We start from the raw sequence: 13,184 nt of genomic DNA on the forward strand, positions 1-13,184 counted from the left end.
AAGTCATACTGTCCATACATAAATTTACTGGCAAATCCTACAAGAAAGGGAAAATGGAAAGGGATTGCGGAAGAAAGAACAGAAACATTAACTGTATTAATGTGGTATAAACAATTTTGATTTATATATTGCGTAAAATATACAAGAAACGAGACAGTTCTGAATCATTCCAAAAAAAAAAAAAAACTAAAGACTCGTATGGGCTGGTACTCTGGTGGTAACGTGTTTATTTGTTTACAGACCAATTCTCTTCATCCAGCAGGTGCCATAGCCAAAAAAAATTACAAGAGGTAGTACACTGGAACCTCTAACGCCCATTCTTGAGGGGTTAGGTGATCTTTTACAAAGCACCGGGCAGTTTCCACACGCGAGTTCTTGCAATCCCTACAAAAAAAAAAAAGTCCTTTACATATCATTTGGATTAATAGCTAGTCATATTATCACTTCAGCAAAAATGATGATATTAAATCGTTAAGATTCGGAAGGTTATTGGCCACACTAAGACTCAGTTTAGACTGCAATGGTTCCATGACCGATTCCAGGTGAAAACTGAAGTCTTATAGTAAGTTAGTAATCACTCGAGTTCTAACTTCAAACCCTATGGTTATGTAATATGTGAGCATTTGAATGTTGCAAATACTTAAACGAGATGCATACCACGTGAATTTTATGAATCTCCCACTCCTTACAACCATGGAAGCTTGAAGGTGTCCTTCCACCATCCTTGTTTAGAACCTTGGGCTACTACTTTGTCCAACCGCGCAATTATTTCAGAAAAACTCGGTCTAATAGTAGGGTCTTCACTCCAACATTCCTCCAGCAATCTGTGTTTGCATTCTAACTACATTAGTTCAGACATTCATGGGCTTATATATTACAGCAGCACTAGGCAGAAACATCATCAAATCACTCAGTTATCACGGTAGATCAATGGGATTAAATCCTTATCAGGGGTTCACTTAGCATATTGGACAAATAAGCCATACCGAATTATCGACAGATCAACGGGATTCCAATGTAATCCTAATCTTAATCAGAAGGTTTCACGTAAATAGCTGTGTACTGTTGTTTATGGTGTAGTATTCTAAATCTTAGGGATTTCAGGTAAATCCAAATCCCAATCAGGAATTTCACAATATTTGATAGGGTTGGGACAAGACCCTGTCAATCAAGGACAGTTTACCAACATTTCAGACAATTAACCAAAGAATTGGCGGATCCAAGAATTCGCAAAAGGGCATGAACCTGAGAAATATCAGTCCGCATTATGTCGTCGAAATATAGTTGCTCAATAACTACCGATCACAGCAATCAAGTGAAGTTTCTGATTTTCTATAATAAGGACTGCACCTTTTATTGGGAGACTTTCTCTCGAAACAATATTTTAAGACTACTACAGAGAATCACTGTGGAAACTAACAGCAGAAATTATTAAAACATGAAGTCAAGATTCAACAAGCCCTAGAAAGGAAATAGTGCATAAAAAAACTTACTCTTTTAAGTCCGATGGATAATTTTTCAACTTTTTAAAAGGTGGCCTCTTTCCTTCCGAACACATAAGCTTGACAGCTTCTTCATCAGGCTTCGGGTGAAAAGGATGAACACCCTCAATCATCTAAAGCAAGAAAAAGAATCATACATAGTGAGCCAAAGATCAAGCAATTCCAAATTGGTTCACAAAAGCAAATAAGAATACATGACAACTTCTTCAACACCCTGTCTCGTCTTCAGGTTTTCATTTACCTTCCTAAATGGCAAAATCAAGAGGGGATCAACAACTAGTTCTTCCAAATTCGCATATTATAGTGCATTTCTAACTATCAGTACGATAATAATTCCCGGGTAGAATGTTAAGATCCATTAATATGTAGATTAGATGAAATTAAACTTACTATTACTGAATAAATGAAAAACAAATCTTCCTTGAAACTAAGAAGGTTAATAACCAAAATGAATTACTAGCTAGAAATTTAAAATATTGCCTGGTGCTCACTGTAAGCATACACAGCAGAATGATAATCAACAGGCAGGTTAGCATCTGAAAATTAACTATTCAAGTATTCACCTCTCCTATATTGTAGATATAAGCATGGTTGTACACTTGTTAAGACACTTGTACTTAACCTCACACAAACACCATCGGCTTAAAATTTGGGAGCACTGGTTTGACATTATGGTATTATAGGAAAAAAACCAAGCAGTAGGTTAGCTTAACATAATGTAATCTATGTATCAGGTGGAGTAGATAGAAGTGTTCCATCCGATTGGGTTCATCTAACCCACTCGATGCCCCCACAGGCCGGAAAAAAAAAAAAAACAAGCCTCAAAGTTACCTCATAAAGGATTACAGCAAAGGAGTATGCGTCCACACTCTTGTCAAATACTTCATGTTTATAGAGCTCAGGTGCTGTGTAGATACCTACATCCAGAAACAAAGAAGGCCTGGTTATTACATAATATACATATATTACTTCAACCTAGTTAACTTTTGAAAATTTTACTCCCAAGATGAAAATTACTCATCTGAACTAGTACGAAGGTTACATCACTAGCTTTAATTATTTGGTTGGTAAAACCCAACAAATCCTTCTACAAGTGACAAAAGTTAATTTAGATAGGCACACTACATTCCAGTTTTCGTTAGGCTAGAGGTTCAGTGACAAGCATTTTATGAGAGAACTGCCACCAAAATTTATACTCATCAGCAACCATGACAGACAAAGATAATCAATTACACCACCGCTTTCTTCCTCGAGATGTTGCAGTAACGTCATGATATACACACGAGAATATGAATTGAAATAAACCAAGAGCCCCAGAAAGAAAGTCTAGTGCAAATAAAGCATAAGAATTAGTCACCACTTTTTCCAAACCATGAGAAAGATAGTTTTCTGTTGACCTAGCACTTACTCAAATGACGAGTGGATGCCCCAGTCTCCGCTAACTTAAATTTATTTGCTGATATCTTTGACACTCGTTCCAAACCAAATCCAGCTACCTTCAGTTGTCCGCTGCTATCGAGCAAAATATTTCTGGCACCTTACAAAAAATTCTCAACTATTAAAGAACAATAATATCAGCATCAGTGACTTATAAAAGTTGTCTTTTGCATTTGGTCATCTTACTTGGGCATCAGATCACAATGGACAACAGGATCTGGTTTGCACTCATGGAGGTAATTCATGCCCCTGACATTGTTCAGTTCTGTGAGGAATACAGATCGCCAAATTCTGTGCAATTACTGTAATAAAAGCTGTTTTTCTACGCAACCGCATATTGTTTCCAAATAAAGGGTAAATCTTAGAAACGAAGAATACCTTGCAATATCAAGAGCAAACCTCAAGGATTTTGATGGTGATAAACGTCCTTTCTTTACAAGATAGCTTCCTAGATCACCCTGTATAAAAATAGACTAATTCAGTCTTTAAGATATATGAAAGGAACAGGGTATAAGGACTGAAATATCTGGAGTTTGATTAAAATTACCTTTGAATGGTATTCAATTACAATCATCATAGGGATATTTTGGGTAACCGCTCCAACAAACTGGATGATATTAGGATGGCGCACCTTCTCCATTAATGTCAGCTCAGATTTAAAAGCATTTCTGCAATGAAATTTATTACAAATATGATATGTCGAACCCTCAGCTGCCATTTAGATGTTAACATAACACTCAATGACTTGAGAAACAGCCATATAATTATACGGATATCTCTGAAAATCTGAAAAGAACACTGCGGGCATAGCGGATGACAAAAGGTGACTATATCTGATTAAAGTATAAGGTTTAGTGTAGTACATTATTTCTGGGTCAGTGTAACTTTCCTTATCAAGTATTTTTACAGCAACTTTGGTGCCGTTCCACTTAGCCACTTGATATGCACCCTGCTAACAGCAAGATTAACATGAAAGGAACTTAGAAAAAGAGAATGGTAACAAGCTATGAAACAAGCGCCTGTCAGGAAAAAGAAAAAACAGACAAATTTTACAGCAAAAAATTGAAGCATCACACTGGAACAAGAACACTATATGAACCAGACACACTGAGTGAAACTAAAATGAACTATAGCAGATACCGGCGTCACTCAGAGGAGTTAGAGAGCTTAATTAAGTACTAGTACTAGCTTTTAACTGATGCTTATAGGTAGCAATCAAAATATTCTGATCTCTGCTATGCACAACGTGAGCTACGAATCAAGATACAAGAAAAGCAATGAAAATCTAAACTAAATAGTCGTTTGGAGACCTAGTATCTAATGTTGTGATCCCATCATTCCCAATGCAAAGCATACTAACTAAAGCTATCTAAAAAACACAAAATAGAAGATAAATACATTGGTAACCGCATGAACATCACCAATACATATTGCATTTTTCACAAAATTGATACAGTCAAGGTGAAAAATTCATGCCTTCGCAATCCCATCTGCTTTGCGAACTTGAAGCTCAAATGGATTGAGTTCATATTCTGGGACTTCTTTAGGATTCGTAACTGCCATTGGAGTTTTCCTGGTTTTCTGAATTTAGAATGTAATAATTTAGGAAGTCAACTTACTAAAATTTTAACAAGCAAAAGGTAGGAAATAAAGAAAGAAATTAGAGGAGACAGTCTTCTTTCATACCGGAGTTTTAGCTCCCCGAGCCTTCAAAACTTGGTAGACATCCGTATTCCCATAATGTTTAGCATCAGCAGCTGCCTGTAACAATGACACACTAATTATCAGTAGATTACTTAATCGCACTGGGATTGGGGATAGTAGACATGGAGACAAGTCACTCAACTAAAAGGAAGTTCGACAATAACACTACAATGCAACTAACAATCTACATTGCTTCAAATGTGCATTTGTAGTGCAATGTAGATTGTCTAAAACACAATATACGAACATGTAACCCTAAGTGAAAAGCTGACCGATGTTTTAATCTAAGGGCAATTTGCATAGATACTTGATGAGAGCAAGCATTAAGAAAACATGAGATACATATACTCCGTAGTTCCCAAATTCCCACTTTCTAGACTCAGCTAGTTGAGTTCTTAAATTTTTTAGTCTCCCTCCTATAAAATTCCTACTAATAGATATTAATTTAGAAATGTAACTGAATTCAGGATCAGCATCCTTACTAACAGAACACACAGAAACACCTACATAACAAACCCATACCCATGCGGCCATGTACAATATCAATATTGTTAACAGAATACCATACAGCCATTCACTATGTTCACTTCTTTGGAACTGTATTTTTTCTGTCACGACGAACTTAAAACTAATGCGTTTTAAACCAACAATCCTAGCCTAGTTCTTCAATCAATTTTTACAAGCTACATCAACCAATTATAAATGACAAACATTGAGCGGCATGAGCGCATACCATATTTGTTAATACAACACGCTTTTTTTTTTTGAGCAAATAGATCATTTCATTATTAAAAAGTCATACGACATCAAATCTATAAAAATCAAACAAAATAAATTCTCAACAAAACAAAGATCTCTAAACTTAATATGCTCCGCTTCAGCACATCCTCTATTATATCGTTGTTGCATGACACATCCTTTTCACGAGGGTTCTTAATTCAGTAGTTAATTGGAATATTTAGGTCTGACTAGTTTAAGGGAGAATATCAAGGACAAGATGCACAAAAGATATGCTTAACACAAAAACATTAGAGAAAGATGGTATGCTATTTGCTTAAAGCCTTAAATTGTTTAAAGAATGTAATGATGGGTTATTCTTTAAATCTAATCACTTTTGTCTTTAGGACAGACAACATTATTGGAGTTTAAAGTCATACGTTGTGAACATATTTGTCAAACACTAATAATTCATAGCTTGTCCATATCCCTATAGATTTGTCCTTCCATTAAGCACTTCTACCAGATTTTCTCCAATCATATCAATTTACTACCAATATAATATTCTTGTGGATTGTAGTGTACAAACTTTCTCCAGAATATATCACCAATTATTCAAGCGTGACACGACGTGCCGATGCTTGACAGTTGACACATACATATGTTACCCTGATTTGTTTAGATGGTTAATGTAACCTGGATTTCAAGTTTCGACCATATGAGAATCTGACACCCGCCTTAGATGGCTTATATACAGGGATTATTAATTCACATGACTTTTCCACTCATAATGACCCAATTTCTGGCACAAAATATACATAATGTGCACCCCCGCGATAATCTAGTATCCAAGTCCTTGGACAGTAATACCAAATCCAATAACCAAACAACCGAGAATCAACCACAAAATCAAATCCCGATCACAGAACTCAATAACTATTTGTGTATCTATGCTAGCATGAGACTGTCTTCGACATGGGCCTGTCACTGAATCACTGTCGAGTTCTCATCTTATTAGTCTCCTAGGCGAGTCTAAGTCTTTCAAGACTTAACTTCGAACTTTGTCATAGTCAAATGTGATGGTAAATGTGTACAGTCTGTACACAGTTAAAGTTCTAAGAAGTTTTATTGAGCAGTATTTTATCGATGTTAAGACTTCACAAAGTCTAAAGGATTAATTTGAGGCATACCTAATATGTAAGAGCAATCCAACATCCAGGCAGAAAAGTCTCATACAAAAAATGAACGTGACTCGTTAAATGAAATGTGAAAAGAGTGATAATATAAGAAAGGAAATTACCGTACTACCCCAACGATCACGAGCATCAAGATTGGCCTTACGACTCAGTAACAACTTGACTACGTCAACATGCCCCTCACACGCAGCAATATGCAAGGCAGTCCTTCCATCCAAGTCAATGCTATTAACATCAGTTCCTTCATCAAGCAAGTCTTGGATACCCTTCACATCCCCCTTACACGCCATGAACAGCAATTGCATAGTGGCATCCAAGTTATCCGGCACCACCGTTAATGCGTCCTCAGGAATAGCACGTCGCACAGGGTCGAGGGACGACTGCCTCCCGAAGCTAAACCTGATGTTTTTAGCCTGAGGGTCTAAGGAGGGCTGCCTTTTAAAACTAAACCTCCCTGACTTTCTGAGTGATCCTGTCGAGAATTGCCGGGATATTCCTCGCTTTAGTTGCGCTGCGAGCTCCATTTTTGTATGGAGATGTTGATTATTTGTTCCGAAATAGATTATTCAGCAACACTGTGATTAAAGAAGAACATGGAAAAAGGATTTTATAGTCAAATTATCCCAAACAAGGACTCAATCGATCGTAATCTAGCTGCAGTGAAAACGAACAAGTCTTTGACCAATTCTTAAGCAATTTAAATAATAAAAATTGTACAAGGAATGCTACCAGATTTCTCATTTTTACCTTCTCCAACCTTTTCCTCTCACAGTAATTTGTCCACATGCATATCAATTGTCTATGATAAATATCACAAATTCTCATTTTTGACGGACGATATCCAAGCTTGTGACAGGTCAAATAAAATCCACATGGGAGGATAAAGACAACTCATCTGTGATTCCCTATGCATTCTACTTCTTGTCTTATCCACCCATGTGAGTTATATTTGACCCGTCACAAGCTTGTGACGGATATATCCATTACAAGTGAGACCTATTGGATAAATATACTCCCTTCCTCTCAATCATTTGTTTACCAATTTAAGTGTTCGTAAGATTATTTTAATTAAAGGTAAATAAACTATTGAGACGGACCGGAACGAGAACATCCTTATCAAAACCCAAAAATTACAAGTGATTGAACCTTGATATTAGAAAAAATGACAATAACAATAAGACATATAAAACCGATGAAATAAGCCAATTCTTCTGAAACGTAGCTGTCAATTACAAATATCTTTGCGAAAATTACAATTACGAACTAAAATACATAAACAAGTGACAATAACAGTTCTTAGAATCAATCAAACTAAATTCCGAACAAAAAAACACAGCATCAAAACAAAATCAAATAAAACTGACAATTATTAACATTAAATAAACTAAATCAATCAGAAATAGTGTAAAAAAATACCTAAATTACAGAATTTAATCTGACGATGACGATAAAGAATCTTCAAAAACGAATTAAATTCCTGCACCGACAAAAAAAAGCATAAAATCAATGTCAATTACAACGTCAGAGAATATCATATCAATAAATCAATAAATAATACTAAAAAATGACGAAAAAAATAGATAAATGTTCGATTACATACATTGAGGAAGAATCAAAGGAAGAGCTCGATCGAGAGCTGTGAAAGCTCTCGAAATCGAGCGGAATTTGTCCGTCGTCAAAAAAGGGGGAGAAATTAGGGATTGAAATTGATATGTAGAAGAGGGAGAAAGTAAGATAGAGAAGGTAAGAAGGTGTAAAAATGGCGGAAGGAAGAAGAAGAAGGTGAAAATGATGAAAGATGAAAAAGAAAGAGCGGGGAAGTATGGGTTCCACTCGCTTCTCCGTATTTCGCGTTTTTCTTTTCTTTAACTGCTTTTAATCTACGTCTAGATTTTTTATTGGCCGTGTGGACCCGATTTTATTATTGTCAGCGTCTACTTTGGAGACGGGTTCGGATCGGATTAGGTTGGGTTGACTCAGCTTGTACTCGAAGATCAAAATAGTTTTGGAATATTGATGGTTTTGTTCGAGTATTATTTCACCTTTTGCATAAAGTATAGGACTAATATGGTCATCTTCGAATATTAGAAGGCATGTTAGGCCCCATTTTTTGGGACATAATTTCAGTTCATTTCAGTTCAGTTCAGCTATTTTCTTCACAAGTTAACTCTAGCTCCAGTTCAGTTTAGCTCAATTCAGCTCCATTAAGTTTAGCTTAGTTCAGTTCAGCTCCATTAAGTTCAGTTTCGACAGTTTCAATCCAAAAAAACGGGGCCTTAGTCTACTATCCCATGATGATCCGACAAATCAATGATATGGTAATTGGTGATTAAAATGTAATTGGATGGATGTAAGAGAAACCGGTCTCGAGTATTACACAAGAATGACATGTAATAAAGTAGCGAAATGAGAAATACATTTTAAAAAAGGGTTTTAATCACAAAAATATCAATATTTTTTAAAATTCACACTTATTATGTTCATCATAAACGTGTACTCAATAGGTGTTCGTTAGAAAAATCATTAGAAAATTAGCAGAGTATTAGAGACGCCAAAAAAATTATGGATTTTTGTATTATTTTAATAAGAGTCTACCAATTTTTGTGTTTTTGTAATTTTGTGATAGAACAAGCTCTTTGTGTTAATCTAATTAGGATCAATAATACAGCTTATTATTGGCTCAATAATGCCATCCACAGTCCCTACAGCATTAGCACAAGAAGCTGTTGCTATTTGACCTTTGTACGTAAGTTGAACATTCTTCATTCTTATACGACTGCATGGATATTTAGGACTGCAATCAAACTTCACAGCTACTTCCGTCGCCGATGACCCGTATATCTCTTCGTATGTCACGTCGCTAACTTCAACTCCCGACTCCTTTATCAATTTTAAAATTAACTCCATTAGTCCAAAATTAGAACATCATTTACCATATACATTTTGTAACAAATGTTTCATGTGTCACTTTGAATCGTATTTATTATTTTTTGGTTATTTCAGGTTTAGTTCATTTTCAGCTGAATGGTAACAAGTTGGATCATTCAAGTCGTTCATGTTTATTATAGGGTCAATTTGGGTTCTGGTCAACTTCTGGTCATACCGAACATATATAACGAATCTAAAGTGATGTATAACACAAATTTAACCGGAATTTTGCGTTATTGACAATGAAATAGTTTAATTACCTCGCCGGGGCAATTAAGATTGTTAGGGCAATAATTTTGATCAATAATGATTGGATTTTGAACTTCATCCATGGTGATATTTCTGAAGAGAACATTCCTAACATATCCATGGCTTGGCCTCCCCCAAGACTTAATCCTCACACCATTTTGTGTACCTTTGAAAATTACCCCGGTAGCGGTCACACTTTCGACTCCTGGTTCGTCGACATCCTTTCCTAAGCTGCCAATACTGCATAATAAACCGTAACCAAATGTAAATCCCTTTGATTTTATAACTAAAGTTGTCTCTGTTATAGAAAACCATAAACAATTGAAATTAAATACCGAGTATATTTTTTTTTGTTACCGTCAGTAATCAATTAATCAATCTCCCTTACTACTAAGACAATAAAACATTTCAATAGTTTTCCCTCCAAAAAAAATCTAGCTAAATAAGAAAATAAGACTCTATTTTTATTAAATTATTATCAATTACTGTATAGTATAATCTTTAATCATTATAATTTTTTTTAACTAAATTACAATCCTTTGAATTAAAATAAAATAAAACAGGTATAAATCTAAAAATTGGTATATGAAAAATTGATAAATTAATATTATTAGTTTCGTATAAAACAAATTTACCACATATAAAAAAATATTATGAACTGATATTATTCATTTCGTGAAAAAAAAAACCTTCAAAATTATTTGAGAAAATTTATAAATTGAAATCATTAATTTTGTGATAAAAAATTCATTAAAATACACATTTCATCACTTTACTTAATTCTTTTGACTAGTTTTCCATTTTAATTTTTTATCCTTATATTAAAATATGAAAAATAATAATATATCAATTTTAAATATAAATAATACATTATAAACTAAAAGATTTATAAATACCGCGCAAGATTCATACTAGTTGATTACTAATTGTACCTAATGCCACATATATATATATAATTAAATTGTGCGTACCTAATGCCATGGCCAGGGCCACAAACAACATTGTCAATCGACAAATCGGTTGTACCAACCCCGACGGAGATACAATCGTCACCAGTACCAATATTCGAGTTTGAGATCAAGACATGATTCGATTGTTGTACATGTATTCCGTCTGTGTTAGGGCTTGATCCCGGCGCTAGAACCGTTATGTCTTGCAATAAGACATTGTCACATTCGTTGATGACAATGTGGTATAATTGGCTATTCACTGATCTTAGTCCACTGATCGTTATATCTTTAGATTTTGTAAAGGACAATGTCTGTATATAAAGAATAGAAAAGGAATATATTAGATATATACCGAGTAATATCGAGTCAATGTTAGTTAATTTAACTGATAAAATCATGATACTCAGTGTTTCATGTAAAGTTACCTTGTTATCGGGTCTTTTTACCTAATAATTAGGTACCGTGACTAATGCCACATCGAGCAACGTGTAGGTATTAATCGAAGGGCATGATTAAGTGAGACGATGATATCAAAATTTGACATTATGAATGATACTAATATATTTTTCAAATATTAATAAATGGTGAACGATTGATAAAAGACGTAAATAATACTCCGTATTACTCCAATACTTCCTCTGTTCCAATGAATAATTAAATTTGCTTTATTTTGTGAGGGAGAAATAATGGAAATGTATATTATTGACTGAAACAAAGCTAGGGGGTAGGCTATAGCTCGAACACCTTCAAATTGTCAGGGAAAAAAATATAAATGAAAGGAAAAAGTTGACTAAGATGCATTGTTTATTTAGTGTTTCGTTTGACTTACCTTAATGATTAAATGATTGCTTGATATATTGGTTTCGGCTTTTGTACGATTTAGAATCATTAATCACTCATATTGCAATGGGATCAATCTAGAAGTTGGTTATTCCGTGGTCATTTATTTACCTATTTCATTTGACTAAAATGCATTTGTTTATTTTAGAGTGCATTTCGTAGTTTGGTTAAGCACCCGACTTTGTCAATTTTGTATTATTGAGTTATGAATCCATGATAAATAATCGAAATCACTTTGTGCAGCCTCATCTTCTATTAGACGGTTTTATTCAAGAACTGCTTTTCTACTTATATGAACTTGGAATGTATTTTTATTTGTTTCACACTATCGTTATAAAGCGATTTTGTAAGAGAGTAATTGCTTGTGTAGGACTGTCTTACATTACTAGAAAACCGCTTCACTCAAAAACAAATTGATGTTTTACCTATTGATCGATTCTTTGTTGTTTGTGGTTGATTGTTTTAATATTCAAACAATGCTGAATATTGAAAAATCAATAATTTTAGTTGGAATTTCGATTTTTTCTAGTTTACTGTCTCGCCCCCTAACATCAAATCTTGGATTCGCCATTAACTCGAGTACAAACCATAAAATTTCCCTAAAAATTAATACCTTTTAAAATACTACGGAGTAAAACAATTTCAATTACTAAACAATTTATAAAATAACTTACCGTAGCACCACTAGGACAGTTACTATCTTCACCATACTTACAAGCCCACAACCGGCCACCTTTACCGTCAATCGTCCCACCGGAGACAGTAAAACCCGAAACCTCCTCAAATGATATCCAAGCACCCATATTCCCTAGAACCATATAATCCTCCGGAGCTACCAATGTACCCTCAATTCTAAGCACCATTCCAATATCATTATCCATCGACGTACAATTATTACCCGAAAAAACAAGAGCATTTTTAATTAAGTACCTTCCTCGCGGTACATATATAGTTGGTGGTACTACCCAAGTCGAGTCTACGTTGCATGCGGCCTCCCATGCACGTAAAAACGCTATTGATGAGTCGCTTTTACCGCGATGATTAGCTCCATAGTCGATAACGTTGTATCGGTATCCTTTGATTAATGTAGGTGGTATGAATATGAAATAAATTAGTAATGATGAAATTATTATTGTTTCCATGATTTTTTATTTTTTTATTTTTATTTTTTGAGCTAATTGGATTAAATGGTAGGTTAATTGTGAAGTTATTTGAGGAGTTGGAAGTTATTATTATTAGTAGAGTAAGTGATGGGATATTATCAAATTAATTAATTTAATTTGTTGGTTTTAATTATTTAAATTAATTAGCTATTAATTAGATTACTATTAAAAGTTTTATTTGTATTAATAATGAGTTATGCATATTAATTGGTAATGACCTTTGCTTAGTGTTTAACTCTCGTCTAAAGCACTACTTCTATAGTTCTATGTAGCCGATAATGCAGACGTTACTTAGTCAGGAACTCAGGAATTGTAGGACAATTAATTAATTCATTTATTTTTGGTTTCTGTACCTCGAATAATTATCGCGTAAAACCGTCTTAATGATCATCTTACGGTGGAAGAATGTCATTTTATTTAAAAATATCTTCTCCCAATGTAAGATAATTTTATTCCTATGATTTCTTTTGTACGGGTTAATGTTTACAAAAGAAGGTA

General features: G+C 34.3%; 2 protein-coding genes across 2 annotated transcripts; both read right to left on the bottom strand.

Moving 5' to 3' along the window:
• Positions 1 to 76: 76 nt before the first annotated feature.
• On the bottom strand, positions 77 to 8,427 carry LOC141618888 (integrin-linked protein kinase 1-like). Its single transcript, XM_074435949.1, has 14 exons — positions 8,157 to 8,427; positions 7,973 to 8,033; positions 6,661 to 7,131; positions 4,626 to 4,700; positions 4,416 to 4,520; positions 3,803 to 3,888; positions 3,487 to 3,607; positions 3,318 to 3,397; positions 3,126 to 3,188; positions 2,911 to 3,032; positions 2,334 to 2,419; positions 1,494 to 1,615; positions 658 to 824; positions 77 to 384 (listed from the first exon to the last, which is right to left on the bottom strand). The coding sequence occupies exons 3-13, from the start codon at positions 7,078 to 7,080 to the stop codon at positions 686 to 688; spliced, it is 1,419 nt and encodes a 472-aa protein (XP_074292050.1). The 5' UTR covers positions 7,081 to 7,131; positions 7,973 to 8,033; positions 8,157 to 8,427; the 3' UTR covers positions 77 to 384; positions 658 to 685.
• A 741-nt stretch (positions 8,428 to 9,168) lies between these two features.
• Positions 9,169 to 12,688, bottom strand: LOC141622367 (polygalacturonase-like). The gene is made up of 4 exons (XM_074438407.1): positions 12,198 to 12,688; positions 10,705 to 10,994; positions 9,745 to 9,973; positions 9,169 to 9,436 (listed from the first exon to the last, which is right to left on the bottom strand). The coding sequence occupies exons 1-4, from the start codon at positions 12,663 to 12,665 to the stop codon at positions 9,203 to 9,205; spliced, it is 1,221 nt and encodes a 406-aa protein (XP_074294508.1). The 5' UTR covers positions 12,666 to 12,688; the 3' UTR covers positions 9,169 to 9,202.
• Positions 12,689 to 13,184: the final 496 nt, after the last annotated feature.

This window comes from Silene latifolia, chromosome X (assembly GCF_048544455.1).
Source record: "Silene latifolia isolate original U9 population chromosome X, ASM4854445v1, whole genome shotgun sequence".
NCBI classification, from domain to species: Eukaryota; Viridiplantae; Streptophyta; class Magnoliopsida; order Caryophyllales; family Caryophyllaceae; genus Silene; species Silene latifolia.